A 3,608-nucleotide genomic window follows, 5' to 3' on the forward strand; every position below is an offset into this window, starting at 1 on the left:
ATAAGCTCATAAATTTAAAGATGGGAGGTGCAATGATGTGTTGCAAAGTGGCTTGTTTTGCCAACTGGATAAAATGAGATAACTGAGACCATTTCACAAGTTTTAGAAACAATGAGAAGCAAGGATGAGTGACCTGGTGAACAAAATTATTTAATGTCCTGAGGTGAGGATCTGGAAAATATTCTCAAAATACTAGCTAGGCAAGGCCATGTATCAAAGCATCTATTTATTTTCTTTACAGGACAGTGGCCCTGGAATCAAAGCAGGAATCCCAGCATGGGAGGAAGCCCCCACAACAGCTCAGGGCTGCCTCCTTTCACCTTGACTGGACTCCCAGGGCTGGAAACCTCTCAACACTGGATGATTTTGCTCCTTGGTCCTCTCTACATTGTCTCCATTGTGGGCAATGCCCTTATCCTTCTCATTATCAAGGAGGAGCAGAGCTTACACCAGCCCATGTACTACTTCTTGTCCATGCTGTCAGTTAATGATCTCGGTGTGTCTTTCTCCACACTGCCCACGGTTCTGGCCACTTTTTGCTTCCACTTGAAGGAGATAAGTTTCAACTCATGCATGACCCAAATGTTCTTTATCCATTTTTTCTCTGTCATGGAGTCTGGGATCCTGTTGGCCATGAGCTTTGACCGCTATGTGGCCATCTGTAACCCCCTGCGCTATGCCATGGTGCTCACTGATGCCCATGTGGTGCATATGTACATGTCTGTTATTATTCGCAGTTTCTGTGTTGTCTTCCCACTGCCTTTACTTCTGAAGAGGTTCCCTTTTTGCAAAGCCAATGTACTCTCCCATGCCTACTGCCTGCATCCAGACCTTATCCGCCTGCCTTGTGGAGATGTAACCATCAATAGCGTTGTTGGTCTCTTCATTGTCCTCTCTACCTTTGGCCTGGATTCTGTACTTATCCTCATCTCCTATGTACTCATAGTTCGCTCTGTATTGGCCATTGCTTCTCGGGAGGAGAGGCTGAAGACGCTCAACACATGTGTGTCACATATATGTGCTGTGCTGATCTTCTATGTGCCCATGGTTGGTGTTTCCATGGTTGTTCGCTTTGCAAGGCATGCCCCACAGTATGTACACACGCTCATGTCTCTAATCTATCTCTTTGTACCTCCAATGCTCAACCCTGTCATATATTCTATCAAAACCAAAGAGATTCGTCAGAAGCTGTGTAAATTACTACTATGGAACAAGTTCTGAGCATGATACATGTCGAAAAGTCAAGGTTCCTAGGATTTTTTACCCTAACTGTGCAAATTTGAGTTTTTGAGACCTGTTTTGATGAGATATTTTTATTATTCTTTTGGCTACTGGTTCATCATTATGATTGCTCTCATCAGATATTTGATGACAGTGTGACCATAGTTGCCAAAGGAAACTGGTTTGTTATTTGCCAAAAATATTTGCTCACTTTATTTCATTTTAAATAAAACATATATACCCTCATAATTAGTCCCTTATTGTTACAACATACTAATTTGTCATCTTTTATTAAAATAAATCAACACAGTAAATTACTTATCACCATAGAAACATAGCCAAAATAGAGTTGAGATTTTATTACCAAAGTCTGTGCCTAAGAGATATTAGTTAAAAATCACACAAATGCCCACACTAAAGGTATGCAGCCCAGTATGTATTCCATGTAACACACATAATACGTCATCTTTTAAGATGAAATTTAGTAGTGGATGAATTTTATTAAATTATGTGATTGTCAATTAATTAAAATTGATAAGGCTTATAATTTAAGTTGTATGTATGTGTGCATATAAAGTGTATAACTTGAATTATATTTATGTGTGTATATCATGTATACAATAAAGGTAGTAATAAATTAGGAAAATTATGTTCAAAGCATAGAATGTAACGATGGATTCTGCCTAAAGTGTTGTAAGATTTTGAGCATACCATGATGACAATTAAAAGTGAATTACTTAAGCATTCAATTTACGACATTGTACAAGAATAAAATATGTTACAAAGTTATTCAGATTGTTAAAAGTAAAATAATGTAATGTAAATGATAAATATAATGGTAAATGTAATGGTCAAAGAGGAAGCATAATCCAAAGCATAATCCAATGTGTATTTGCAAAATAGGCCAACTTCACAACAGCTGACATGGAATCAACCTAACTGCCTGCAATGGAAGACTGGATAAACAAATTATGGGATACGTACTCTATGGAATACTACATAGCAGTAAAAATAAATGAAGTCCATTCATTTGCAACAAAATGAATGAATCTGGAAAACATCATACTTAGTGAAATAAGCCAGTCATGAAGGGACAAATATCATATGTTCTCCCTGATCTATGACAACTAACTAAGCACCTAAAAGGAAATCTGTAGAAGTGAAATTGACACTATGAGAAGCGATAACTTGAACAGCCCTTGTCTTGACTGTCAAGGAACAGTTTTATTTATTTTTTTTTACTATTCTATTTTTTCTATTTAATACCATTGGTTAAACTCTTTACTTAACACAGGATTATTTATAGGTGTAAATCCAATTGAAAATAGATCCAAGTAAAAAATGAGAGTGGTAATAAGAGAGGGAGGAGATGTACAATTTGGCAAATGTTTCCACAAACTTACCTCTAAGGGTAAAACTAAAAACTTGCCATTTGACTTCAAATCCCATTAAGCAGGGTGGTACTAATGTTATCTTATTAGTTAAAGTTTTAATTGTGTAACTGATTATATAGATAGGAATAAGTGTCAAAGGGATCACATAAATAAGACCAAGTGTCTGTGAATAACAATATATAGAATTAAAAAGGAGAGAATGATCCAACATAGGAAGCAGGCCACACAGCAGACCCTAAACAGCACTTTTGGCCTCAGAATCAGCCCTTTAAGAATTAGGATATGACTAAAAAGCCCTTTAGAGCAGTTCAGGAAAAATGAAATGGAAATGGCTTTCTATGGAAAGCCAAGACACTGTGGGAAAAAATAACCTATATGAAGGATCTCTGTGAGTGAGATCCCAGTGGAAAGAACAGGTCATCAAAGAAGGGAGATGTCTTTCTCTTAAGGGAGGGGAGAACTTATACTTTGCTTATGGCCCCATCTAAATAATGTTTGTGGACTCAAAAGGCTTCCATAGCCTTGACAGTTCATGGTAAGAGCCTTGGGTGACCACAATTTGTTAAGTCAACATCAGGAGTTACTGTGCACTTACTCCTCATGTAGGATCTCTGTCCTTAATGTGTTGTACAATGTGAATTAATGCTATAACTAGTACTCAAATAGTATTTTACACTTTGTATTTCTTTGTAGGTGTAAACTGTTGAAATCTTTGCTTAATATATACTAAACTGATCTTCTGTATATAAAGAGAATTGAAAATGAATCTTGATGTGAATGGAAGGGGAGAGGGAGCGGGAGAGGGGAGGGTTGTGGGTGGGAGGGAAGTAAAGGGTGGGGGAAGCCATTGTAATCCATAAGCTGTACTTTGGAAATTTAGATTTATTAAATAAAAGTTAAAAAAAAGCTTTATAAAATAGTTGCAAAATAGGCCAACTTCTTCAAAATTTAAGAAATGGTGGAGCCAGCACTGTGGCATAACAGATTAAGCCA

The 3,608-nt window shown here is 37.1% G+C and overlaps 1 protein-coding gene across 1 annotated transcript; it reads left to right on the plus strand.

The window, feature by feature from the left end:
* The first annotated feature begins 276 nt into the window (after positions 1 to 276).
* On the plus strand, positions 277 to 1,221 carry LOC133764496 (olfactory receptor 51I2-like). Its single transcript, XM_062198171.1, has one exon. The coding sequence runs from the start codon at positions 277 to 279 to the stop codon at positions 1,219 to 1,221; it is 945 nt and encodes a 314-aa protein (XP_062054155.1).
* The last annotated feature ends 2,387 nt before the right edge of the window (positions 1,222 to 3,608 follow it).

This window comes from Lepus europaeus, chromosome 7 (assembly GCF_033115175.1).
Source record: "Lepus europaeus isolate LE1 chromosome 7, mLepTim1.pri, whole genome shotgun sequence".
Classification (NCBI taxonomy): domain Eukaryota; kingdom Metazoa; phylum Chordata; class Mammalia; order Lagomorpha; family Leporidae; genus Lepus; species Lepus europaeus.

Bases quoted from the DNA above. Each gene is read 5' to 3' on its own strand.
- LOC133764496 (XM_062198171.1), top strand. From the start codon at position 277: ATGGGAGGAAGCCCCCACAACAGCTCAGGGCTGCCTCCTTTCACCTTG.